Source organism: Scleropages formosus, chromosome 4, assembly GCF_900964775.1.
Source record: "Scleropages formosus chromosome 4, fSclFor1.1, whole genome shotgun sequence".
In the NCBI taxonomy this organism is placed as follows: Eukaryota; Metazoa; Chordata; class Actinopteri; order Osteoglossiformes; family Osteoglossidae; genus Scleropages; species Scleropages formosus.
The window spans coordinates 13242796-13269924 of NC_041809.1; the positions used below are offsets into that span (position 1 = coordinate 13242796).

Sequence of the window (27129 nt, forward strand, 5' to 3'; positions counted from 1 at the left end):
ATGGGCTCTTTTTTGGTTTACCACAAAAGTTTATTAACAAGATGACCAAAAAAGAGCAATGTTTTTTAGAAGGCCACTGTCATAGGATGAACTGTTTCCTTTCATTATACTTTACCCCCCTATTTATAACATGTTCCCGAAATGATGTCGTAAATGCAAAGAAAAGTCTCATAAGCCAAAGTAGGGGTATTAAATGAAACTCCTTGTGAAGCTGAATTCCTGTTACTCGAAAGGGCATATCTCAGGTTATGAGTGTAACTAAGGGGGGTATGGTGGCATAGCAGGTTTGGCCTGTGCCTGCTCCATGATGGGTCTGGGGTTCATCTCCTGCTTGGGGTACCCTGAAATAGACTGGTGTCCCCTCCAGCCCTGCACCTTGTGCTGCCAGGTTAGGCTCTGGCTTGCCACAACCCCACTTGGGACAAGCAGTTTCAGTCAATGTGTGTATGATTGTAATTACATATTAAGCCCTACATGAAGATACATTTTTCTCTATTGTAAGGGAAGATACAGTCAAAATTAAACATACAAGGTCACAATGAAATCCAACCAGTCTTTGAAAGTCAGTGAAACTATCATTGCTGTAATGGAAGCAGCATATTGAAAAGCTGACAGCAATTTCACACACACTTTCTGAACCATTTGTCCCATACAGGATCACAGAGCCTAACCCAGCAGCTCAGGGCATAAGGCTGGAGAGGGAGGGGACATACCCAGGACAGGATGCCAGTCTGTCACATTGCACCCCAAGTGGGACTCGAACCCCAGACCCAGCAGAGAGCAGGACCCAGTCCAACCCACTATGCCACTACACTACCACATCCCCTGACAACAATTAAAGGATCCCAAAAATATAACAAGTGTCAAATTTGACTTTGTCTCAGGTTTAACACAGTGTGCATTCCACAGTCCTTGCAGAGTTCTTGGCAACTCCTCCAAGCTTTCTACATCCTCCTGATATTTTGAATATTGTGTATGGAACGTGCAAAGCAAATTCCTGTTTCAAGTCAATCAGCAAATCTCAGTATAAAAAAAAAAAAAAAAAAAAAAACATGCATGTTTGCATAAAACAGGTGTGCTTTTACTGTTAATAAGTTAGTCACCTCCTACAAAACCCAAAAATGTTAAAACCCTTTTCATTCCCAATCATTTGTTGGCCAGGAGACAGAAACAAGAAATGCTGGAGCTGGTAAACCATTGGGGTTGATTTTCTGTTCCAAAACTGACTGATCGAGTTCAACATCACATCCTGACGGAACTGTAAAATAATCCATCAATGGCAGTAACAGTAACTGGAGAAGAGGTACCAGGGCATATTTGTAAAGTTTAATCAGTTTGACAGATAGACATTATATGAGTAGCCAACCTCATCATTTTGTCTTTGAAAACCAGCAGATTCCATAAATAAACAGTTTAGTTCATACAAAAATAGTTACTAGTTAATAGTTATATATTACTGAAGTGGATCACTTTGGACAGTGTAATACTTATCTTTTAACAGGCAGCCCACCTTCATTATAATTTTGCACAGCACACATTCTTAATATAAAGTGTTCATAGTACAATGAAAAAACAAGCAAGTGTATGTTAAGCACCATCAAATGGGTACATTTATGGTCAAGGTAATATGAAAATCTATGAACATGAAATCTACATCTTGCCAAGTACTTCTAGCAAAGAAGCAGCACTGGAAAGGGTTTTACTGAATCATCCTTTAATGTGTGACTTTTTGTGATGCAAATACTAAAATTGTCCCCAAGTCCATCTCTTTCCTTACAATAGCTGGCTTAAGGGGCAGTAATAAGCAGGTGTTTGTAATCCTGAGAAACAGGTCATTTTGGTTGCGTAAAACAGCAGCTGCTATGAAATTTTCCAGTAGCAAGTTTGGTGACCTAGATTACAGAAGAACTTCGACAAAAAATGAGAAATATTAAATACAGAAGCTTTAGCTATGCTTTTTAAAGAAATATGGAAAGGTTTCAAATTGCAGCAAAAATGTTTTTATTTGAAAATGGGAAGAAGTTTAATATTCCTCCAATGAAGCAGTATTTTCCTCCCACATAAATGGCCTTTGGCATTAACTCAAAATACATGAGTGAGGCCATTTCACATGGCTTTGTTTACAGGACAGTTCAGAAGGCAGCTGGAGGTGAGACATGAGTAATGGTCAAACTATGCATTGAAGTTAACTTGTGACAGAAATTAAATGGTACAGACAGAAAAAAAAAGACAAATAAGGCTGAGCACTGCTTTTGGACAAGACTCTCACAAAGCAAAACAGGGGTAACTGACAGCATCAGATGGTGCCTTTGAAAAAGCCTGATAAACTTGTGAAAAACAACAATCTCACTGGAATCTACAATGAACAAGTATACAGGTCAGGCATAACCCTGCAACAACAAGGAGTTTAACTCCAGGCCAGAAGAAATGACAAAAAGATATGATTTTGAGAATGAAGCAAGGGATGCATAACTGGAAACACAATATCACACTGTCTGAAACCTCTGGAAGGGAGACACACGCTGGAGGGGACGTCAGCCTGCCGCAAGGCACCCCAGGCAGGACTCAAACCCCAGACGCACCAGAGAGCAGGACCTGGCCAAGTCCGATGCGCCACTGCACCACCTGGAGACACACTATACAGAGAGCAAAAAAAAAAAAAGTCCCATGTTTCTTGCTGGCAGAATGTGTGGCAATGTGAGTGAAAAGCCCTTTTTCATGGATCCTACTATGACACAAAAAGACAATTCCTTAATGCAGAGTGTGGGGCGGGTAGGTCTTCACGAAAGAAAACACTCAAATTTGCATTGGTGTTTACTACTTACTGAGCTTGGCAAAGGTCAGAACCAAAATTAAACCCAAAACAATTAATAAAAAAATCCCACTAACTGGTGAAGTGACAATATAAATAAAAATGAAATCAGTTAACCCTATAATAATCCTACATAAAAACCTTTTGCAATAACTGTAATCTAAGAACTTCAAAATTGTTTAAAATACCCTGATCGACAGAGAAAGGAAAAATTATTTTGTGCATAAAACAACTATACTGGTAGGATGACTTAGGTAGAGAAAATAAGTAGCATCACATGAATGTGTTAAGGATTTTCATTTACATAAGTGCATAATTATGTGCACAGCTTCACCATTATGCTGCCTCAGACTCAAAGAATTAAATTTGTATGTGGTATCTAAAATACTGTCCTGCAAAACACTGTAGCTGTGTGCACTTAGGGTAAATCATTGGAAACATGATGCAAAGTTTTGTGAAGACTGTTTCTGGTGTTGGTTTTTGACAACTTAAACTTGATCTTTCAATGTGCAGCTGTAAAAACACACACACACACACTTTCAGAACCGCTTGTCCCATACGGGGTCACGGGGAACCGGAGCCTACCCGGCAACACAGGGCGTAAGGCCGGAGGAGGAAGGGGACACACCCAGGACGGGACGCCAGTCCATCGCAAGGCACCCCAAGCGGGACTCGAACCCCAGACCCACCGGACAGCAGGACTGTGGTCCAACCCACTGCGCCACCGCACCCCCGGAGCTGTAAAAACATTTCACTTTATAACCCAGAGTAGGTCTTGTTTTTACTGAAGCTGTAGAGTCATCTAAGCGAATAATATTTTCAACTGATCAGATTCACACCATATATTAAGGTGAGTGGACGGAACTGCCTACCCTTTTTCACCACAGTAACTTTTCTTGGTTTTTCCACCTTACGCTCCATATTTCACATTATAGGGTTAGTACATACATGATGATCACTCTCAAAAATAAACTCAGCAGTTTTCACTCAACTTTCCAAAATCCATTTACAGTGAATAACAGTGTTTACAAGACACACATAAATACAGACAACTGAATACAGTTATACAAACAACTTTAAGCTTACATTTACCTATCCAGAAATGCCTTTACAGCTGGGAGGGAAAGGATGAGGGACAGTAATGAAAACTTATCCTTTGGGTGTCAGTTCTTACACAGCCTCTGTTGAAGTGGACATTCCTAAAGACTGGATTTGCTAGTTGAGTTTTTATAAGCAGGCTGTGTCAAAATACTTACAGGATAGAGGCTGTTTTGTTTACATCCCACTGAACTGCATTGGATTCATAATGCATAGCTTTGACCTCCTCTTTGACATGAATGGCCTCACTAGTTACCTTTGTATACCTCATTCAAGGCAATGTTCAAAGTGTACTTATTACAGTGAATGTCCAACTTTGAAACTATGCAATGTAACTAGCGTGACCATTTAAAATTTCAGAACCATCTGATTCTACATTAATTCAATCTGCCCATTTCCTTCAACAACTTGTCCAGTACAGACCCATGGTGTTTCCAAGCCCATCCTGGAAGCACAGGTTATAGCCCAAACAAGATGTGAGTCCATCGCAGGGCAATCACACACTCATTCACTCTCACTGACTGTGGAGTGGTGCTATGAGACACCAGCCATACTTAACCACCACATTGCCACCCTACACTACTTCAGTGATGCCTTCCAAACTGCTTATGTTGATTCCCTTAGGCTGACATTTCTTCCAAACTTTACCCCACCTTAAACTCTTTCCAGGATTAGTTCTAGGTCACTCTGATTTTAAACAGGTAAGCTGTTTCTAAAAACATTTATTTTTGCAGCAAGATGCGGTAAAAATGTAAAGTGACTCATCTTATCCTAGTCTATCATCAATGTTACCAGTCTGGTTTACTGACTTTGTTTAGAAATGAACTGTTCCTTCCTTCCTTCCTTCCTTCCTTCCTTCCTTCCTTCCATCCATCCATCCATCCATCCATCCCGCTTGTCCTAATAGGGTCGCAGTGGCAGCAGGGAGAGCAGAGAGGCCCAGCCGCCCCTGACCCCCGCAACTTCCTCCAGCTCAGCCTAGGGGATCCCCAGTTGTTTCCAGGCCAACTGTGAGATATAATCCCTCCAGAGGGTCCTGGGCCAACCTCGGGGCCTCATCCCAGTTGGCCATGCCTGGTAGACTTCCAAAGGGAGGCGCCCCGGGGCCATCCTTATCAGATGCCTGAACCACCTCAACTGGCTCCTCGCAATGTGGAGGAGTTGCAGCTCTACTCTGAGTTCCTCCCTGATCTCCGAACTCTTCACCATGTCACAGAGAGTGAGTCCCAACACCCTGCGGAGAAAACTCATTTTGGCCGCTTGTATCCGCGATCTTATTCTTTTGGTCATTACCCAAAGTTCATGACCATAGGTGAGGGTAGGGACGTAGATCGACTGGTAAATGGAAAGCTTCGCCTTATGGCTCAGCTCCCCCTTCACCATTACAGTCCGGTACAGCGACTGCATTATTGCTGCCGCTGCTCCCAGTCTGCAGCCGATCTCAGGCTCCCTTCTCCCCTCACTCGTGAACAAGACCCCAAAATACTTGAACTCCTCCACCTGGGGCAAATTCTCTCCCCTTACCTGGAGGGGGGCATGCCATCTTTTTCCGTGAATGAACCATGGACTCAGACTTTGAGGTGCTGATCCTCATTCCAACCGCTTCACACTCGGCTGCAAACTGTTCCAGTGCGTGTTGGAGGCAACCCTGTAATGGTGCCAAAAGGACAACATCATCTGCAAAAAGCAGAGACCTCACCTTCTGACTCCCACACAGAATGCCTTCCTGGCCTCGACTGCGTCTTGATATCCTGTCCATGAAAACCGCAAACAGGAGTGGAGACAAGGCACACCCACATTGAACAGGCTTGACTTAATGTCAAGTATGCGGAAACAGCTTTCGCTCTGTATGTAGAGAAAGAAATTAACAGTTGACTAACACATTCATGGCTCCAATTCATATTTGTGTTCCATCTGTTTTTCTGAAGAAAATTTTGGAGTCAAACTCAAAACAATTAAAGCGATAAAGCCTTTAAACAAAACCTTTGAGTCATGACTAATTTTGCAACATACCCCTCATAAGCAATCAGTTGCATTGATTACATGCATGCAGTTACTCAGAACTTTGGTATGGGAGGGAACATTCCATTTGAAATACAAACTATAAGGCTCCAGCTAAAGCACAGGAATCTTACTACAGCTTCCAACAGTTTTCAGCATCTGGAGAATGCCAACTCAGGCATCACTTAATTACAACCACATCATAGCTAACAAGGGAACAGTATTGTTGAGCACAATTTTAGGTACCTGAGAGCAATAATTACTACAAAAACTACTGATAGCTTTAAAAGAAACAGTACAAAATTAACTCCATTACACTAAAAATGAGAGGGTCTATAACTAATTGCCATATACTGGATTCTCAGTTTATGGACACAGCTTTAACTGGGAGTCTTTTATGTGATTTGGTTAACCACATTACAATCAATAAAACCTCTATAATACAAATATCCCTTGATTTATTCAAGGGCTAGGTTCTGTGACAATCTCAGAGGAAGTTATCATGCATTCAAAATTGACTGCAAAACTTTAGCTACTGCATTTTCTTCAACTGTATGGTTTGTGCTATCCAGAGGCTATTCTGGAAAGACAGGATATGAGGTAGGGTAGGCCCTGGACTGAACAGAAGAGCATCACAAGATTAATTTTGTTATGTTTTATTAACCTGAAACATCAAGCACATCTTTCGTAAGTATTTGGCTACTTTTACTTTTCTTAAATTTTACATATTTTCATGCCATAGTAAAATATACACAGGATATACAACTGACACAAAATTAGTCTCACTCTTTAACATTACACAGCAGGAAAAATCTAATACAACGGTACAAGTCAAAAACTGAGTACATATTTTGGAAAATATTCCCCCACCATGCAACAAATTCAGTTAGTTCCAGCAGGAACCCAATCAAAATATTTTCTCAGTTTTTCTGCATCAGTTCTCAGTGATGTAGGACACTTTGCTTTCAATCTTCTGTCCATTTTATCCCACTCAGGTACAGCCCAAAAGTGTTTTTGGCTAGTAACAAAGTCACCAACCAAATAATCTGATGTAGTCTAATCTCACATTTTATAATGGTCACTTGCTGAGATTCTTTGCTAAGAGATTTTTTTAATGCCTTCTGTATGTAAAATATTTTATATTTTGATTGTTCCTTATTAAAAAACTGATCTATTGTGCATAACTTCATGAAGTCATGGTAAAAAATACTTGATGGGAACCCAAGAACAAAATTTGTTTGTATCTTTCACACTACTCTTATGGCTGTCCAAGAAGCCAAAAGGCAGTCCAGGAAAAAGCACAACTCATTTTGGGCATTAACTGAAAATGTAACATGAAGAAGATCAAATACAAATGACTGAAATACTGTGCAGATACACACACACACACACACACACACACACACACACTGCCTGAAACCACTTGTCCCAAGGGGGGGGTCACAGCGAGCCAGAGCCTAATCCAACAACACACAGGGCGTAAGGCTGGAGGAGACACACCCAGGATGGGATGCCAGTCCATTGGAAGGCACCCCAAGCAGGATTTGAACCCTAGACCCACTGGAGAGCAGTCAAACCCGCTGTGCCACCACACCCCTCACCCTGCAGTTTTAAGTGATCTGAAATCAAGTATTCTGACGAGGAATGTAATTTTCTTTGCTGTTTGCAGTCTGAAAATAAACATTTGCCACAACAACAACATCTGCAGTTAATGAAACTGCTGATCAGTTTTCCCAGTTTCATAAAGTCTACAGTAGCAAAGCCATTACTGATGGCTGTATGACAATCTGGCAAATAACTATGAAATTGAATTTGCCCATCATGTGAATTTCAAAGTGTTTTCTTATGGAAATCGGTAAATATATTAACAAAAAAAAAAAAAAAAAAGAAAAGAAAAGAAATTCTTGCTTCTAGGTTTTGACAGATTAATCTTTAAAAAACTAAAAAGATTACAACAAAGTCACTGGGTAGCCACATGTGTGAACTACACAGTCACACATACAGACAATTTAGTGTCGCCAGTTCACCTGAAATGCATGGCTTTAAACTGTGGGTGGAAACCAGAGCATCTAGAGGAAACCCAGTGGACACAGGGTAAACATGCAAAGTCCAAATAGACCTAACTGGGATGGAAGTCATGTCCGATTGCACAGCTCAAGTGCTGCAACTCACTAGTCCGACCGACTGCACCATATGTTTAGTACATTGCAGACACAAAAATTCTAAAATTACCAGAAAAAGAACGCAACAATGCATTGACAAATGCACTGTCAAAACTGAAGTATGTAAAGATACAGGGAACACAACCCTTGGTTATATGAGACTTGCTCGATGTACAGGTATTACTTTAACAGCAGTGGTTATTTTGAAGTAAATCTACCTCGATAAAAATGAAGATTTAGTCTTACCTTTTGAAAGAAACCTTCTCCATTGACCTTCCCTTCTGTGGCAGCTGCAAAGGAGATTATAAACATTATATAAATACTGTAGCAAGGCATGAAATACTAGCTAATTACTAGAATGTATAAGAAGTTTAAAATTTCAAAGTCCTGAAACATTAACAGATGTTACACTTGGTGGATACATTTTCTGATTTGTGTTCTTTCATGTCAGAAACATTTTGATTTAAAAAGATTCATTTTTAAAGAGGTTCATTTAAACCTTCAAAGGTTCATTTAAAGAGGTATATTTTTAGTGTTTCAGTCTTTATTTGCAACAGTGTACAATCAAACACCTGCAGTGCATGCGACATTTGTCTTCTTTGTGTGCCTAAACTTATGAAAGCATGATGTTTTTCTCTGGAAAAACTACAGGAAAATCATTACCATGGGCTTGGAATGTTCCACATATTTGTGGAATGATTCTTTCAAAATCAGAGTTCATGGAACGTAGTTATTTTTTGATTGTTTAGTTAGAAAAATTTAATAGTTTTTAAATTTTAATGTAGTTCAAATGAGACAGAAACCCTAAAAATACAGATACACTTTCCATTTGAGTGCATCTTTTAAGAAGAGTCTAAAGACATATCTCTTATGGACCCACTTCTCTCCAGATCTCATAACAGCTATGTAAATTTGCATTACACTGTCTATCACAATCATCTTTTGATTTTTTTACCAGATTCAATACTATAGGCAACTACTTGTATAATGCCCTCAAGAAAAACTATACTTTACTAATTGTGTCTTTGTCTAAAATTCCTTACTCGTGAAATGCAATTTGTCTACTCTGAGTTGCATGTTGCAATAGAAAAGTGTCTACAAATGAATAAATGGAAATGAATATAATAATTGCAATAATTGCATAGCTTTATCCAAGACTTTCACTGAACCCATAAATAAATCAAGGGACATTAGCATTAAATTTTGATTGATAGTCATGTCATGATTGCTCTGGTCCCAATTGTGTTCTTCAGTGTGTGTGTGTGTAAGTAATTCACTGATTTAGATGAGGCTTTTCTCTGAAACAACCTGGAAATACCTTGATCAAAGGTACTACAGGAGTTGGTGGAATTCAAACTTGGGACCTTCGGACCCAAAGGCAACAATTCAGTCTACTACACTAGCAGCTACCCCCTTCTCCAAAGCAACTCATGATGAATACAATGAAATATTTAGCTGACACCCTTCTTCATCCAAGGTAATTTACAATGCTTAACACACTATCTACAGTCAATTAATGGTCTATGCAGTACAGCAGGGAAGTGCAACACAACAGCTGGTAGCATAATGAGTAGAGGTGCTGTCTTTGGATCCAGAGGTTGCAAGTTTAACTCACATCTCCTGCTGTAATATTCAATTCAATTTATTTTTATAGAGTGCTCTTCTCACGCAGTGACACAGAGCGCTTTAACACAGGCATAAAGCAAGAAAAACAAATACATCAGATAAGAAACAAAGAAGACAGCTGAGTACTAACTATCACAATATAGTACTTTTATAGAGCTATAAGTATGCCTACTGGCCACGGATGAAAGGAACAAAAACTCCCAACTGAAAATTGAGGGAGACAAAAAAAAAAAAAAAAAGAAAAACCCTTCTTACCAAAGAAAAAAAAAAACCCAGATGTATAAATGGGAAGTTGCTTTAGAAAAAGCAACAGATAAATAATTTATTAAATGTAAACAGCCATAAAGTTACTGTTACAAAATCTTCAGATTCTTAACAGGGATTACAATGATTCATTAGCTGAGAAAGTTAATGAAGCAATTTTAAAAAAGAATACCACCAGAGACATACATCACGCATGTCACGTCCACGCCCGCACCACAATCGACACAGTACCTGACGCAGATCAAGCATCATTGATTGAATATAAATTATTTTTATTTTCACATATGACACATCTCCTAAACAAAATAAGTATTTATGCAATTAACCACCATAACTGAAAAATTAAGGACAATTAACTGCATGAGTTTCTTAACATTTCAGGAACATGGTCATGGTGGGAAACTTTGCACCTTTACTATTTGTGTAGAAGGCTTTTGAAAGAAAGCTCTAAAATATGTGTAAATTAGGGTTTTATGAGAATTTAGTTGTGCTGTAACAGTGAGTTATTGGTAAATTAGTTATGATTACCTGAGTTTGAAGTTTGAACAATTGTTGAAGGTGTTTGAATGTAAATTGTTTATCATATTCATAAATAATAGGCAAAATGTGAGTTGGTGCCACCTACTGGCGGTTTCTTTTATATTTTACGCATTACCGAGACTTTTATGCTTCCTCTCTGACAGGAAGTAGGAAGTAGTCCTGTTGTTACTGTCAGTGCACCCTCTCCTAATCTCTCCGAATCTTTTTTATTCTCAACCCTGCAACAGCATTGTCTGTATGTTCCACATCAGTTTCACTTTATTAATGTTATAGTCTCTATTTTGTCAGGAGATTTTATAATTTGGGTAGTTATGTTAACTTATTGATGATGTTACCATACAGAAATACTGAATAGAAATTCTCTGATAATGTTTTGTAAATCAGAGGAAATCTTTAAGGATTAATTTAAATAATGCATATTTACTTTTGTACACTAGACTATTTATGATGCTTTATGGTTGGTATATTTATTTGGATATGGGTTATTGATATTTTGTATCTTAATTTCTTTGTCTTTAGTTTCACGCCTAAAAGCATTAAATCTGTGGGCAAAAGTTAAGAAACACTTGTCTTCAGAGTCGTGTGAGGGCTGGGAGTTCAGCTGATTGTCAAACCACTAAGGCTACAGTATGTAGAGGACAGTGCATTGGTGTTTGATAACTTCAGTGTTTTCTATTATACATTTTTCTCCTAATTGGGGGCACGGTGGTGCAGTGGGTTGGACCGGGTCCTGCTCTCTGGTGGGTCTGGGGTTCAAGTCCCGCTTGGGGTGCCTTGCGACGGACTGGCGTCCCACCCTGGGTGTGTCTCCTCCCCCTCCGGCCTTACACCCTGTGTTGCCGGGTTAGGCTTCGGTTCCCTGTGACCCCATATGGGACAAGTGGTTCAGATGATGTGTGTGATGATTTTTCTCCTAATGAACTCTCCAGAACTTAACCCACATTTTCCACCCAAGGAGACTTACAAACCTAGATGCACAACCAGTGAGTTGCTCTGATATGTTTTACACTCACCAATTCCCTTGAAACATGCGCATTTGGATAATGAGATGAAACACAAGCAAACACGGGGAGAACATTTAAACTCCGCTTGTGGAAAAACTGTTGGGATCGCACTCATGTTCTCTTGCACCCCCCAGGTACTGTGAAACAACAGCACTACTTCATACACCACCGTACTTTGTATAATACCACACATGCACAGGCTGAAACCGCTTGTCCCAAGCGGGGTCGCGGCAAACCAGAGCCTAACCCAGCAACACAGGGCGCAAGGCACCCCAAACAGGACTCCAACCCCAGACCCACCAGAGAGCAGGCACAGGCCAAATCTGCTGTGCCACCGCACCCCCCAGTGTAGTACTAGTTTCTTTTAAAAAGACAAATTGTTTTTGAATAAACGTGTTAAATAGGTCCTAACCAAGCTCCTGAAGAAGTAATGGCTGACCTGGTCCATCGCGACCAGACGTGCAGGCTGCTTGGGCTTTCCCCGATCTGGAATTTGCACCTGGTTCAGGATGCAAACACCTGGGTGGAGGACTGAAAGGTCCCCCTTGTGCTGCTTAATCTGAACCAGAAGAAAATATTTGACCGAGTAGACCACCGCTTTCTGTTTGACACCCTGTGCTTTGGCCCCAGTTTCCTGAGGTGGGTACATACGCTTTACACCAAGGTAAGTGGCTAAGTTACCATCAATGACTCCCTTGGGTGGTGGGTGCTTCAGCTTAGCGGAGTGAGGCAGGGCTGGGCATCCACTCTCCTTGTTCCTCTAAATACTTCACATCAAGCCACTGGCAGCCACTGTTCGCACCCACCCAGAGATTAACGGGCTGCTCCTGCTGGGGGAAGGTGGCGAAATAGTGAAGCTGGCCCAGTACGCGGACAACACTACATTGTTCCTTTGCTTAGACCAATCACTTGGCCAGGCAGTCGGTCTGGTTCAGGCATGCTTCTGGTGAGGCGCTGAACCTCGGCAAGTCTCTTATCAAGTACTTAGGCAGCTGGAAAAATAGAGAGGACTGCATGGGAGGTTTTTCCTGAAGCTATGGTCCTCTCAAAGTGTTTGGTGTCAACCTCATTTCGGAAAATGCTGCCAGGGTCAGTTGGGAAGGACACTCGGCCAAAGCCCTGATGAAAAATGGGATTATGGAAGACCAGGTCTCTCTCCTTGATAGGAAAAATGCTGGCGTTGAAGGTGGACATCCTCCCCACATTGATCTACCTTGCACAGGAGTACCCCTTGTCCCGCACAATCCAGAGAGGCCTTTTCAACCTCGTCTCGGGGGTAAAGCATGACTATGTAAGGAGGGAGGTCATAAATCTTCCAAAGGATGAGAGAGGGAGGCAGGGAGGGAGGGATACAGTCTGCACTAGGAAAAACAACAGCCTGAACTAATTTCATCAACCATTAATGCCAGTAATATTTTCTCTTTTTCCAATAAAGGTGTTAATGCAACATTTCCTACATTTATAGAGCGGTATAAGAAAAATCCCTAGGTCCTTATTGATTTCATAACTTCCAGAGGCGTATACTGAGCAATTTCCAATTGGATACAAATTCTATTTAATTTGCATATGACACACCCCCTTAAGAAAAGAAACATATGCATTTAACCACCCTAATTGAAACGTTAAGGGTATTAACTGGATTTCTTCTTCAAGGGGAGTAAAAGAATGGATGTTTTGCCTTTTTACCATTTGTCTAGAAGGTTTCTGTGATAAAAGGAAGCTCCCCGTTCATGTTAATTGAAGAAAAAACTTTATTTTGTTGTTATGCTGATATGATCCTGACCAAGAAAAACAAAAAGAAACCAAACTAATTTCATCAACTAGTAATACTTTCTTTTTTTCTTACTGATAAAAGTGATAGATACAACACTATTATTTTGATTTATTTTTCAGTTTCTTCAGAGGATTGGATGTTTTGTTCCTTTACTATTTGCCTAAAAGCTTCCTGTGAGGAAAAAAGAAGCTAACACTTTGTGTTAACTGAAAGAAAAATGTTACTTGGTTGTTACACTGATGTGACCTTCGCCAGGTCAAACAGAAGTTTGAACTAATTTCATTGACCGGTAATATCAGTATTTTCTTTCTTTTACCAATGAAGGTATTACATACAACACTTCCTACGTTTATAAAGCACTATAAGGAAAATCCATAGGTCCTTGTGAGAAAAGGAAGCCAACAGTTCTTGTTAATTAAAGTAAAAACTTTATTTACTTATCATGCTGATACGACCCTGACCAGGAGAAACGGAAAAAAAAAAAAAAAAAAAAAAACTGAAATAATTTTATTGACCTACAGTAATACCAGTAATATTTTCTTTCTTTTACCGATGAAGGTGATAAATATGCCACTTTTATAAATACCATACAAATACAACAGTATTAACTGGATTTTGTTTTCAATTACATCAGAGGAGTGGATGTTTTGTTCTTTTACTACTTGTCTAGAAGCTTCCTGTGGGAAAAGGAAGCCACCATCGCTCCTCTGCCTTTTGACTAAGATCAAAGTGTAGTACCGATGATTTTAGCAGAGGCAGAGTGGAGCCTAATAGAGGACTGTGTGTGGCATGACTGCAATTTTCCTGGGGCAAAGCTCTGCTCCCTGCTAGGAGTTTATTTTACTTTTGGGTAGCCCGTGGAGCCTAATGTGCAGGGTTTCGGGTGGCTTGTCCGTTATCCCCACAGGGTGATAAAGAGTTTTCATTTTTAGTAGATTTATTAGTTAGTCCAGCTTTCCTGCCAATGTCGACAGGTCTGAGGATCTGAAGAAATGATGACTTCCATGGCGAGGATGACAGTTACGGAGATGCAGGCCACCTTGAAGAAAACAATTTACTTTCGGTGGAGGAACCGGGGGGATGATGGCAAGTTTCCCAAGCAAGTTGCTATCTTTCAGGAGCTTCATCGCACCGTCATCATTCTCCGACCTCACACTGCTGACCAAGTACTGGAAGATTTTGAAGACATGTAGGGAGAACAGTGATCATGCCATCTGGCACTCCTACTTCGTGGAACCTCTTTGGAGGAAAGACTGGAGGATTGTGAAGGTCCATGTCTTCGACCCCTTTATTTCAGCAGCAGCTGTGGAAATATTTTTGAAGGAGTTTGTTGATATCATTGGAGGACACAAAGATGTGGAAGATGAGCTGGGCTTTTGGAATGGGCAAAGATAATTTCAGAAATGTTTTTGCCCTGTCCCTACGAGGATGGAGGGTTTTGTCCACCCTCCTGCATATTTTAACATTTACAGCAGCACAGGCTACCTGTTTTATCAAAGGCAGCCTCCCTCCTGTCATCTATATTGGGGCCGAGGGTACACAGAGAAGAACTATAAGGACATGAGGTGCCGGCGATGTTTGGAGACCGGCCACCTGGCCAGGGACTGCGTAGGTCCCCGCTGCTGTTCCCAATGCGGAGGAGAGGGACATCTCAGGCAGTGCGGCATCGGCACAGGATGGCCCGAAGGCAGCACCATCATCAACGGGCATTGGGGGTGAGACGGAAGAGGTGGTGGAGACTAAGGTAAGGTATGGTTATGTAGTGGCCAGTGTTGGCGGTTCCCAATAGGCCAGCACTACTGTAATGCCTCCGGCCAAAGAGGATTATGTGCTCTCCTGGTCAGGTGGATGCGTCCTTGAACTTTTCATGGGTGACCAGGAGGAAGAAGAGACAAAGAAGGGAGGCTGGACCAGTCACCGGTAGTACACTGCAGGTACCTGTTTTGATGGGCACCCCACAAAAAGGCAGAGAAGATTACCCCTCCTTCCCAGTGGGACCAGATCATTCAGGTGTGTTGGTAATTGATTTGTCCTGGGTGGGGTCCCATCCTAGGTTCAGTTTTTCAGGTTTCAGTTAGGGGTGTCACCTGAGAGCTGGGGAGGAGGAAGACTATTGCTTGGAAAGATATTTTAATATGTGATTTTAGAAGGATTTTATTGAATTTTAGTATTGCTGATGTTTTATACTTTTTAGTGTTGTTGTTTATTAATAATGAGTTATTGTAGTATTTAATTTGGTTTTGGGGGGTGGTGGCACAGTGGGATAGACCAGGTCCTGCTCTCCAGTGGGTCTGGGGTTCAAGTCCCACTTGGGGTGCTTTGCGATGGACTGGCGTCCCGCCCTGGGTGCGTCCTGTCCCCCTCCAGCCTCACAGCCTGTGTTGCTGGGTTAGGCTCCAGCTCCCTGCAACCCCGTATGGGACGAGTGGTTTCAGACAATGTGTGTGTAATTTGGTTTTTTTATAGTATGATTTTAATATATGACATAGATGGCAGATACTGAAAGCCATGAGTACTTTATATTAGTCTGAAGATTTTTTGGAGTATTGTTGTTGTTGATACCATCGAGTGAAACCTGACCCATAGCGACCACCTGCGTGGTTTTCGTTGCATCTTTATTCATTGAATAAAGATTTGGAATGGCGGTGTTGGAGGTTCTATTCAGTGTGCTCTCCTCTTGGTGAAGTATCGATCACATGACCTTTGTACGTGATGTGTTCTGATGAAACACGTATGTAAATAAATGTTCTTCTCTTCCGGTTTAAGAAAACCGATGGTGTAAGCGTGTTCTTTGTTACCTCCATTAAGTATAATTATTTTACCACTTCTCTAACACAGAGATGGCTGCGCCAACAGGTTATGGGCCCAGGAGCGAAGTTGGTAATAGACTGAGTAGACTGTGTTTCGACGGAGATGAAAAGAATTACGAACTTTGGGAGACAAAGTTTTTGGGGCACTTGCGTTTGCTGAGACTGAAAGAGACCATATTGAAAGTCCCCACATCGAGCGATAGAAAGAGCACGGACGAAGACGAGATTGACGACACTGATAAAAATGAAGAAGCCTATGCAGAATTGATTCAGTTTTTGGATGATAAAAGTTTTTCCCTTGTAATGAGAGAAGCCTCAGATGACGGAAGAAGGGCGCTGCAGATACTGAGGGGCTACTATGCAGGTAAAGGGAAGCCGCAAATTACTAACCTGTACACAGAATTAACATCCCTTCAGAAAAACGCAAATGAAAGTGTTACAGATTACATTATTTGGGCAGAAACGGCCATTACAGCTCTGAGGAATGCTGAGGAGACGCTCAGTGATGGACTGTTGATTGCAATAATTCTTAAAGGTTTGCCAGAATTGTTTAAACCATTCGCAGTTCATGTAACACAGAGTGATGAAAATATGACTTTTGCAGAATTTAAGACAAAGCTCAGAAGTTTTGAAAACACTGAAAAGTATGCTAGGTCAAATGACGACAACGTTATGAAAGCAAGTGGTGCAGCTTCTGAGATAAGAGGGAGAGAGAGAAACGCAGACCCTGATATTACATGTTATAGTTGCTGTCAAAAAGGACATAAAGCCCGGAGATGTCCAAATGAATGTTGTAAAAGTCAAACACAGTGGTGTAGCTATTGCAAAAGCTCAACACACAAAGACGCATCTTGCAGACGCAAAAGAAGAGAACGTAAAACAAGTGACAGATGAAGAGGACGCAGATAAACTTGCATTTGTCTTCAAAACGTGTGATTATCAACTAGACGGGCTGAAACATAAAGGGCTAATGGTTGACACGGGAGCAACATCAGACATAATTACTGACATCGGAAAGTTTAAGAAATTTGACGATACTTTCCAAACGGGCAAACATTTCATTGAGCTTGCGGACGGGACAAGAGCAAGTGGCCTTGCGCTGAAGAGAGGTGACGCGGAGATATGTTTGATTGACAGTGAAGGTAAGCAAGTGAGCACAACGCTAAAGAAAGCACTGTACATTCCTTCATATCCACAAGACATATTCTCTGTTAAAGCAGCGACTGCCAACGGGGCTTCTGTTCATTTTCGACAAGGACATGACGAGCTCATTCACAAGGATGGCACGACATTTGAAATAAAAGAGTATAATAGACTGTACTATCTAAACACTATAGATAGGGGAGGAGATTATTGTAACGGCTGTTACAATATTCAAACTTGGCACGAAATCCTTGGCCACTGCAACTATGATGATGTTTCCAAGTTGCCAGATATTGTGGAAGGAATGGAAATCAAAGGAAAGATTGACAAGTCCAAACTGAACTGTGAAGTCTGCACACAAGGCAAATTTGTGCAAAGCAGGAACAGAGAACCCGATGCACGTGCCAAAGTCCCACTTGAACTTCTACACACAGACTTGGCTGGTCCTATTCAACCAGAGGCTAAAGACGGTCACAGGTATGCACTTGTATTTGTTGATGATTTCTCAGGGACAATATTTGTTTACTTCCTGAAAGCTAAAAGTGACACTGTAAAGGCTATGGAAAAATTCCTAGCAAACACTGCTCCTTATGTTACTGTATTAGGTCAGATAATGGCACTGAATTCACAGCAACAGATTTTCGGTCATTGCCAAGCAAAAATCGCATTAAACATGAGACCTCTGCACCATATTCACCCCACCAAAACGGTACTGCTGAAAGAAGTTGGCGAACATTGTTTGAAATGGCCAGATGCATGCTCATTGAGAGTAAATTACCAAAAGAGTTATGGACTTCTGCTGTGATGACTGCTGCAGTAATTCGCAACAGATGCATTAATAACAGAGTGAAGCAGACTCCATACTACATGCTGACAGGAAGAAAACCGGATCTTTCAAAGATGAGAGTTTTTGGATCAATGTGTTATGCATACAAACATGACAAAAAGAAGCTAGATTCACGTTGTGAGAAGGGAATATTTGTTGGGTATGACAAGAATAGCCCTTCATACCTAGTTTATTACACAGACACTGGAAAAGTCCTTAAACACAGGCTTGTCAAATTCTTCAAGAAATGTGCTGTCGAGCAGCAAACTCAAACTGACCCACAAATACCAGATGAGGATGTTTATGGGGGAAGTTTTTGCCATCTAAGGTAACAACAAACATCACTGAACAGAGTTCAGGGAAGTCTCATGATAGTGGAGATGAAACAGATCGTCAAAATGATGATCAGACTGAAAATATTCAGAATAGAAGCAACCCCAAAAGGAACAAGAAAGCTCCCCAATACTTATCTGACTACGTAACTGATATTGAAGATGATGATCAGATACTTACTACTATTAACTACTGTTACAGAATGTGTAATGTACCACAAACCTTCAAGGAAGCCATGAGTTCAACCTAATCACAGGTCTGGATTAAAGCCATGGAAGAAGAGATGGATTCTCTAACAGAAAATGGAACTTTACATTGATGGCTCTACCCGAAGGCAAACATGCAGTGGGGGGGTAGATGGGTCTATGCAATCAAGAACAATGCAGATAACAGTGAAATGTATAAGGCTAGATATGTTGCTAAGGGATATCACATCAGTTAGTGTTTTGATGCAAATGGCAGCACAGTATGACCTTGTTCTACATCAGATGGATGTGAAGACGGCTTACTTACATGCTCCAATTGATTGTGAGATCTATGTGGAACAGCCAGAAGGTTTTGAGGTAAAATCAGATAGTGGTGAGAAACTTGTCTGTAAACTGAACAAGTCATCGTATGGTCTGAAACAGTCAGGTAGAAACTGGAATAAGGTACTGCATGATTACCTGAGTGAAAATAACTTTATGCAAAACCCTGCAGACTCTTGTGTCTACAGCAAACAAACTGAAAAAGAGAGAGTGATGCTGATAATCTGGGTTGATGATCTGATTATTGCTTCTAGTACCAACGAGTTACTAAATGATGTGAAAAGGATGCTGACAGCTAAATTCAAGATGAAAGGCCTTGGTAAATTGAAACATTTCCTAGGCATTGATTTTGAGCAAATGGATGGAGTTGTGAAAATGAATCAAAAAGGGTACATCTTAAAAATACTGGAAAGGTTCAACATCAAATTGTAAGTCCAGGTCGACCCCATGTGAACAAAAGCTAGAGTATAACGGTGATGGAAACTCTGTAAACCACACAAAGTATCGTGAAGCAGTAGGTAGTCTGATTTATCTAATGACATGTACTAGACCAGATCTTAGTTGGGTTGTCAGTAAACTGTCTCAATCTATGTCAAAACCAAATGAGCAACACTGGTGTACAATGAAGCATGTGATGAGGTATTTGAAAGGTACACTAAACCAAGAACTGACGTACAAGAAGAGTAACGAGAAGCTGAAACTTACAGCATACAGCGATGCTGACTGGGCATTAGATCCAAATTACAGACGAAGTACGACTGGATACTGTTTTAGTCTAACCAAAAATGGTCCCCTCATTTCCTGGAAGTCAAAGAAGCAGCCTACAGTTGTTTTGTCAACATGCGAAGCGGAATATATGGCACTGGCTGCGACCACGCAAGAAAGTCTGTACCTTGTACAGCTGATGAATGGACTGGAAAGTGGATGTCAGTATGCACCGGTAAAAATCTTTGAGGATAACCAAGGTGCAATTGCTCTTTCCAAAAACCCTGTTTGTCGACAAAGATGTAAACACGTTGACGTTAGGTACCACTTTATTCGATCAGCAATCAGTGATGGTAAAATAACAATTGAGTACTGTCCAACAACAGAAATGGTTGCAGATGTGATGAATAAACCAATGACAAAGTATAAGAAAGAAAAGTTTGAAAGCTTTATGTTTGGGGCATAAATGTTGTTGATACAGGGATGTAACTGTGTGTTATATTGTAAATAGGCCTGTAGAGAATGAGAGCAAGTGGGGGTGTTGGAGGTTCTATTCAGTGTGCTCTCCTCTTGGTGAAGTATCGATCACATGACCTTTGTATGTGATGTGTTCTGATGAAGCACGTATGTAAATAAATGTTCTTCTCTTCCGGTTTAAGAAAACTGATGGTGTAAGCGTGTACTTTGTTACCTCCGTTAAGTATAATTAATTTACCACTTCTCTAACACAGAGATGGCTGCGCCAACAGGCGGAATTGATGAATGGAGAAATTTTACCTGTCAAGTTGGACAGTGTGTGGTACCAGACACTTTTCGTGTTCTGGTAATCTATTCTGAGCCGTTAAAAATGTGTGAAACTTGAGTGAATAATTTCTTAAACTTAAATATGGTTGCGATACTAGTTTCTCTTTCTTGTAAAAAATTAATTGTTTCCGGAACATTTCTTTCCTAGATGGTTATATCAGTCACAGTGATCCATGGTTAAATATTCAATGCATAATAATCATTTCTAACATTTAATGCAGCGAAAAGAAGTAAGCATGTCTGAAAGGATGTGAATGAACTCCTGAAAAGTCAGTCTTTTACAGCCTCTGAAACACTTTTCACACTTTGGTCAGTAGGTCTCTGATAAAAATTACCAACTGTTCACACAGAGATTATGGAAGTATGCCAACAGTAAAATGTTCAACAGAGTTTTTTTGTCAAATGTACTGTAGAGTCCCACGCCCCCTCGTAGCAGGAACAAACACAAACACACACACATTTTCAGAACCGCTTGTCCCATACAGGGTCACGGGGAACCGGAGCCTACCCGGTAACACAGGGCGTAAAGCCAGAGGGGGAAGGGACACACCCAGGACGGGACGCCAGTCCGTCACAAGGCACCCCAAGCGGGACTCGAACCCCAGACCCACTGAAGAGCAGGACCAGGTCCAACCCACTGCGCCACTGCGCCCCCAGAACAAACACTGAATTGTAAATATTTTTAATTTGCATAAGTGACTAATGGATAATGTAACCTTTGTGGGAACTGTAAGGGACTCTTGGATGGTGGCAAAGTGTTGACTAGTCAAAGGTGTTTGGGGTTAGTAGCTAATGACAAAGAGCATGGTTCTGTTAGATACCATACCTACCAGGACTATATGTGGCTTCCGTAATTATAAAGCCTGACGAAAAGTGAGCTGAAGGGTCTTTTTATTTAGAGGACAGCCCTCAAAGCAGATGACAGGGGTAAGTGAGGCAGGCACAGGACGATTTAAGAACCAGGAATGTCAAGGATGCCTCTCCATCCTACCAAAACATTCCCTTAATAGTCTTTCATTTAAAAATCATCTTCGGGCTAAAAGAGAAGTCTCTTAAGTAAACCTTTCCAGCAAAAATTGTGATGTGTATAAAAGCCTCTTCATTCATGTCAAGAAAAATGCTTATTGTAGCAAAAGTTCTGTGGTATGAAAGAACTGAAACATCAATTTTCAAGAAATCAAGAAAGGATTTTTTTTAAATTAAAATATATACTATGAGATTAGCAGCATGGTTGCAGAACACTGGTGCCTAACAGTGCTTCAGCTTTACATTGAAGGATACCTCCTATGTCAGACAATGTCAACATGTGATGGGGTATCCCTCTTAACAGTACTAAATCTCAGTTTATGTTGTTAAATGTATAAATATGAGGACAGTTTTCAAGGAGAAAAGAGTACTTTGACTGCTTATAACAGAAATTACAGGCATCAGTTCAAGTGGTTTTGCCCACCATCTGAAAACACACACACACATTTTCAGAACCGCTTGTCCCATACGGGGGTCACAGGGAACCGGAGCCTACCCAGCAACACAGGGCGTAAGGCCGGAGAGGACACACCCAGGACGGGACGCCAGTCCGTCACAAGGCACCCCAAGCGGGACTCGAACCCCAGGCCCATCGGGGAACAGGAGCCGGTCCAACCCACCGCACCGCACCGCACCGCACCGCACTCCTCTCGTTTGAAAACATTCTTCACAAATCATTGAGTCCAGCTTGTGGACAAAACCAGACACTGGCAAACAGCCCCTTTTCAACAATAGTAAATTGCATTTCCTAGGTATGTATAACCCAAATATTCACCACAAAAAAACAAGCTGAAAATATGAAGACAGAATCACTGTCTTTTGTTGAAGCTGAGATGAAGTGAATTATAGAGCAGTGTTTGAAGAACTGATTTTGTGTCCATGAGATTGAGGGTTCAAGTCCCAGTATAATAGTGTTTTGCAAAATAGCAGTTCTGCATTTAAGAAAAAAAATTAAGAAAAAAAGGAATATTGTTACACCCTGCAGGCTGAGTGGTTAAGACAAAAAAATTATTTGCTTTGTGACTTGCAGTATTCTCTCTATGTATATGGCAGGGGTTTTTACTGAAGGAATTTCTGATGAAATACATAACAGCAAGGAATGGTAATTCAATTCCATATCCTTTGGCATCATCAGCTAGTAAACAGCTAAGTGACTTGCTCTGGTAAGTACAGTATAATCTTCCTACCACCCATTTATACAACAGAGAAATGTAATAAACACTCATTCACAGGCTAAGGGAAATTTAGATTATCCAATTCGCCTGAAACACATTTTTGGACCTGCAGGAATCCCACACGAACATGGGAAGAACGTGTAAACTCCACACAGATTGAGGTGGATTAAAACCTGTGTCTAGACAGGAAACGCTGTGTCACCATGCTGTCCTAACTGCTACATAGAAAAACTGAAAACACAAACTTGTTTCATAAGAGGTACAGCTTGTGTCCTTAACAATGTTCTTTCCCTCACCATCTAAAATGACTTAAAATTCCACCCCTTTTTTTTTTTTTTTTTTTTTAAATAACATACAAACTCAAAACAACATGTCTTGTAATTTCAAACCGAAACAAATCAACCTTATTGTTAAACTCTTTCTAGGGAGCATTATTTTTGTTTTGAATGTATTTCTTTAACTGATACTTTTCTAAAAAAAAAAAAAAAAAAAAAAAAAAACAACTTTAAATGTTAGTACACTGAGCTACTTAAACAGCTGGAGAATTTTAATTTGAGCAATTCAGACTAAGAACCTTATTCAAGCATACTACTCCTGGGATTCAAACCCAGGTCTTTCAACTGCAAGATGATGCCTCAAACCACTATGCTCTCTGCTGCGCCAATGTTTTTATTGATAAATATCTTAATTACCCTTCTTGTTTTATAGAACCAAGGTCACCAAAATGCACACTGCCATTTAGTACCACCATATTGGTCTACAACACCAGAACTACCCAGGAGGCATCGTTGCTGCCTAAGTTTCCATGGGTGGATATCTGGTGGAGTTTGTATGTTCTCTCTATGATCATGAAGGTTTCCTCCACAATCTGAGACATGTGTTTCAGAGGTAGGTACCTAACCATTGTGACCATGTCTTAGACAAGCAGTTAATGATAATCAATGATTGACTGAATCAGAATTACTTTCTACTTGGAGTTGTTGAAACTAAAATATCTCTTTTAAAACACCTCTTTTTATTTAAACGTTTCATGTCTTAATCACATTGACTGTTTAATACCAAAAGTGGTGCACCACAATACTTCAGCTGTGTGATTAGACATGAGTTTGATCCCTGTGAGGAGTTTGCATATTCCCCTTGTGTTAGCGATAACTGGCAAAAATCACATTTCTCTTCAGAGCCAATTTATAGTAAGACAAAGAACCAGTTGGACTGGTGCTGCTTGGAGAAAGAGTGGAGAACTATGGGGTGTGCCATGTAATAGTATTAGGGGTTCTAGGTGGTCATTGCTTCACCTTTAATACAGATTTGCAAAATATTGATAAAACCTAGTTTTTTTCACCAGAGAACCATTGCCATACTCTCCCATGTTACCTTTTTCTGTTGCAAAAAAGCTAATGAACACATCTGTCTTCTCTAGAAATGCCTGTTGCAATATGCTTTTTAGCAGTTCATCAAAACCCACTTTGAACAAGCTATGTTCACAGCTGGCAGCTAGAATAACTGGGCCTTCTGCAAGTGACCGCATCACACCTAATTCACAATTCCAGCACTGGCTTCTGGTAAGCCATTGAGACACAGCTTTTAAAGGCACTTTATGAACAAGTGTATATTAAAAATTTTTATTTTAATTATTATTTTTTTATTAATTTATTATTATTATTATTATTATTATTATTATTATTGTTATTATTACTATTATTATTATTATTACTATTATTATTATTAAGGGGAGCACAGTGCGTTGTGCTGCTGTCTCACAGTTCTTGGGTGGTATGAGAGGACGTGAGTTCAATTCCTGCTCAGTCTGTATGGAGTTTGCATGTTCCTCCATGTCTGTATGGGATTTCCTTTCAAAGACCTGCTGTTCAGGTGGACTGGTGACTCTAAAATGACTCACAGTGTGTGTGGGAAACTGACAGAAAGTATGTTTCACTGGTGTATGGATGAGTGACTCACTGTAAGTAGTGTATCTAGCACCATAAGTCACCTTGGGTGAATAAGGTGTGTGGGCTGATATTACTACATAGTGTTCATTGGAAGTTGCTTTGGAGAAAAATTAATAAATGTAAGGGTTGTTATTATTATGCAATGCATATGGCTTTCTTTACATTTTCCTTCTGTCTGATTAACCATTAAATCACTTCATGGGCCTTTTAACCATCTCTTGGTCCAAAATTTGGGAATTGGCAAATCTCTAGAAACCTCTCTAATCTCATTCAGTCATCATTTACTAACAATTTCTTTCTTCTTGAGGATTGATTTCCTATAATAAGATGCAAGGAGGCCAGCACCCCATTCTGAATGAAGCTGATGACCGCCTGCCATGATGGATGAGATGCGCCTATGTGAACTGGAACATCAAGTTAACACTCAGCTTTAATGTTATTATTAGTTGTAAATTGACTTGAAAGTCTTTTTTAATCTAGAATGCCCAGGAGGAGTGGGCAGCCACTGGCACTTGGTCCCCCAGAGGTTTGTTTTCTCCATTGACTTTCTGTTTGGAGTTTTTTGTTCCTTTCCTCTGTGGCCAGTACTTATAGCTCTAATAACTGTATGAATAATGTATTATTCTAGTACATAGTCAACTATCTTATGTGCTTATTTGTCTTATCCTTTAGGTCAGCACTCCTTTAGTGTGTCACTGCGTGAGAATTTACAACTAATAATAACCCTAACCCTAACCCTAACCCATTCCTAAGTCTGTCATTAAGTCAAATTTATGTGTAAATTGGAACAGTTACGCAAGGATCTAACATCAGTTAGTCAAATGTTTGTTTTAATATATAGTATATAGTGTACCTTTCTATGATAAAAATATCACATTTATGTTTTCGTGCCCTGATTATGAGGGTAAAAAAAAAATTTAAAGCTAAATACAATAACACACACAAGACACTGTTAACAGCAACGTGGTCCGTGTCATACTGAGCGGGTAGGAGACTGAGGTAGGTGAGTAGAGCCAATTGCAGGATCTTTACTGTCAGTACAAAAGAGAGCAGGCGAGATTCGTGGTCGGGGACAGGCATGGGTCGGTCTATGCACAAACGTAGGTCTTGGGGTAAATCCGATGTCATAGTCGAGGAGGCGATGTAAGTGTCAGGAGCCGTGGACATCAAGACTGGGAACGAGGGACTGAGGAGCATGAGGGACTTGGAAAGATGGGTAGGTTGTCGTGGGTTCACTCGAGAGAGCTGGAGAGACAGGTTTCTCAAATGTGATTCTGCAACTAGGGTGTGCAGGTGTGACTTCACTGCTGCTCTGATATCGGGCAGGTGCTTACATTTGGGACGTCAGCGTCACAGTCCCACTGAAAAGAACTAAGTCTTTGTCTTACCTCAAGCTCACGCACCCGCAAGCTGACGAACCACTGCAAACACGCAATGCTTTGATGTGCATCGCAAAGTAGTGCCTGTTTGTATTATGAATTATTGTATAGAACTCACAGAGGGTGTGGTGGTGCAGTGGGTTGGACCACAGTCCTGCTCTCCGGTGGGTCTGGGGTTTGAGTCCTTGGGGTGCCTTGCGATAGACTGGCGTCCCATCCTGGGTGTGTCCTCTCCCCCTCCGGCCTTACGCCCTGTGTTGCTGGGTAGGCTCCGGTTCCCCGCGACCCCGTATGGGACGAGCGGTTCTGAAAGTGTGTGTGTATGTAACTCGAATTTTTAATATAGGAGGCTTTACGGGGGGGGGTGGTTTGTAACTGCGGGTTGTACATAAGTCGGACGTTCGTAATCCAGGGCCTGCCTGTATTTACATTTACATGTACATTTATTCATTTAGCAGATACTTTTCTCGAAAGTGACGTACATCTCAGAGAAATACAATTTGTGCATTACATTAGGAGAAATAGAGACACAGTTGCAGACATGTGATTCTTAAGTAAACTTTGTTTCCACTTTATGCACCAATGTTCATCGCACAACTAGGTGCATAAAACTGAGAATAGACTATTCCTGATCACCTTCTTACAATTCTTTTTTTAAAGGTACACAAACATTTATGCACAATGCAGGAGTAGTGACTGTGTAAAGGCTTATCTGGGTATGATCATAAAGTTATGGTGCATGAACATTTACATCATAGATGAGCTTGAGAGATCATGGGCGAAGTGAGTCTGGAAGAGGTGAGTTTTCGCACCCTTTTTAAATGTGGACAGAGTTTCAGCAGTTATGAGTGAGAGGGGAGGTCATTCCATCACAGTGGAGCCAGAACCGAGAACCTCCATGCTTTAACTTTCATGCTCGGGACCACCAAGCATCTAGATGAGCAAAGGGGTCTGGTTGGGGTGTAGTGGCTGATCAAGTCTTGTAAATAGCTAGGACCAGTTCTATTGATGCATTTGTAGGCAATAACCAGGGTCTTAAATTTGATCCGGGCAGTTATAAGAAGCCAGTGCAGAGAAACGAGGAGAGGAAATACATGGCAACTGGCTTTGGCAAATCAAACATAACTCGTGAAGCAGTATTTTGTATCAGCAGTAGAGGTTTTATGGTAGT

General features: G+C 40.8%; 1 protein-coding gene across 5 annotated transcripts in view; it reads right to left on the bottom strand.

Moving 5' to 3' along the window:
- Nucleotides 1–27129, bottom strand: part of LOC108932836 (protein bicaudal C homolog 1-like) — a 111266-nt gene that overhangs the window by 64455 nt on the left and 19682 nt on the right. For 4 of the 5 annotated variants that reach the window (XM_029250857.1, XM_029250856.1, XM_029250855.1 and 1 more), the window contains exon 2: nt 8320–8363. In XM_029250857.1, coding sequence (XP_029106690.1) covers nt 8320–8363 — 44 coding nt within the window. Of the gene's footprint in view, nt 1–5434; nt 5529–8319; nt 8364–27129 lie in introns of those variants that run through there. The other variant, XM_029250858.1, reaches the window with a different exon arrangement.